The sequence below is a fragment of the Hylobates moloch genome, unplaced genomic scaffold, assembly GCF_009828535.3.
Source record: "Hylobates moloch isolate HMO894 unplaced genomic scaffold, HMol_V3 SCAFFOLD_7, whole genome shotgun sequence".
Lineage (NCBI taxonomy): Eukaryota > Metazoa > Chordata > Mammalia > Primates > Hylobatidae > Hylobates > Hylobates moloch.
This window is the reverse complement of record NW_026652282.1, coordinates 85609786-85611223: the sequence shown is the minus strand read 5'-3', so window position 1 is coordinate 85611223 and position 1438 is coordinate 85609786. Positions and strand designations below refer to the sequence as shown.

The following is a 1438-nucleotide window of genomic DNA, read 5'->3' as shown; positions in this document are numbered from 1 at the left end:
CGGCTAATTTTTTATATATTTTTTTTCCGTACAGCCAGGGTTTCACCGTGTTAGCCAGGATGGTCTCGATCTCCTGACCTCGTGATCTGCCTACCTTAGCCTCCCAAAGTGCTGGGATTAGTTACCACACAGAAATGTGCACCAATTAACACTCTAGTGTATTTAATCTCAGATTTTTTTTAGTTCATCTGTTATATGTAAGTATACATTTTTAATGAGACAATAAATGTATAGATTGCTTTTTAAACTGCTTTATTAGCTTTAAATTTTTCCATGCAAATGGGTGAAACTACTGCTGACAGAAACTTAGACTGAGTGCAAAGGCAATCTTCAAATAGAAGCTGGCAACACAAGACCCACTTGACACATGGAAATAACATAGGGCTCACAGCAAACGGATCAGTAAAGGCATATTAGGAAAATGCAAGGAAAAAGAAAACAGCGGGAATCACAGTATTAATTTCATGATAAATGGCAGGAGTCAAGGCATAAGGCAAAATTCATCATGATGGTCATGGTGATTAGAGAGCTCCCCCATAAGGATACGCAGACAATTCCTCAACTGCAGCTCCCTAAGTTTTCTTCTGATTTCTCTCATCTCCTCCATGAATATTTCCATATCATCTCCATCTCCACCCATCCCATCATTGATCTGCCTATTGGGTATGGCCCATCGAAAATTAGGGGCAAGTCGGCGAGCCTGTCCCCGTCGATTTCCTGCAGGCTGGTGGCCTTCACCTCCTCCCAAAGGGCGGTCTTCCTCTCCATTCTGCATAGGCTGCTCCATCTCTTCGTTTTCCTGGTGAATATTTGCCATGATGAGATTTTTTTTTTCTGGTGGTTTTTCTTTGAACACAAGTAAGACAAAGGCAAGGAGAGAGACTGAATGCTTGGTGCACTGACCAACAGGATTCAGAGCCCTGATATCAAAGGATTTTTTTATTTCGTTTTTTTCCCACCTTAGAAGTTCCGTGCGTCCTCTAGGGGGCCTCCAATTAGAGCCCCTCCCTCCAGCTTTCTCCCCTTACCTCCCTTCCCCCAAACCCACCATTTTTCGTTTCCCAGGATTCTTTCCCAGAGCTTTGCAGGCACCAAAATGGAGGACCGGTATAGGAGTGGGGGATGGGGTGGAGGGGGTTGGGGTCTCAGACTGGGCTTTCCTCACGTTCCGACCCCCGCCCCACCACCGTCCCTCGCACCGACCTGGGCCTATCCTTGCAGTCTCCTCCTCCGGATTCTCGCCGCGAGGTGCGCTGCGGGGACACTTAGCCTTGCAGACCTGCAGTCGAGCCGGGGTGGGGGTTGTGGGGGGTGGGGGCTGCTGCAGCGGAAAGCTAGCGAAGACCCGCCGCCGCCTGGCCCTTTCCCTGTCCCGGGCCCGGGCTCCCCTTGCTGCCAGCGCCTCGCGTCTCCCGCCCCCCACCCCCACCCCCACCCC

At 49.8% G+C, this 1438-nt stretch overlaps 1 protein-coding gene across 2 annotated transcripts; it reads right to left on the bottom strand.

Annotated features, from left to right (window-relative positions):
* Positions 1 to 235: 235 nt before the first annotated feature.
* On the bottom strand, positions 236 to 1417 carry BEX3 (brain expressed X-linked 3). 2 transcript variants are annotated; one of them, XM_032757348.2, is made up of 2 exons: positions 1204 to 1417; positions 236 to 846 (listed from the first exon to the last, which is right to left on the bottom strand). In XM_032757348.2, the coding sequence occupies exon 2, from the start codon at positions 815 to 817 to the stop codon at positions 482 to 484; it is 336 nt and encodes a 111-aa protein (XP_032613239.1). In that variant the 5' UTR covers positions 818 to 846; positions 1204 to 1417; the 3' UTR covers positions 236 to 481. The 2 variants fall into 2 exon arrangements, with proteins under 2 accessions (XP_032613239.1, XP_032613238.1); XM_032757347.2 differs by having other exon boundaries at positions 236 to 799; positions 1204 to 1308.
* Between the last annotated feature and the right edge of the window lie 21 nt (positions 1418 to 1438).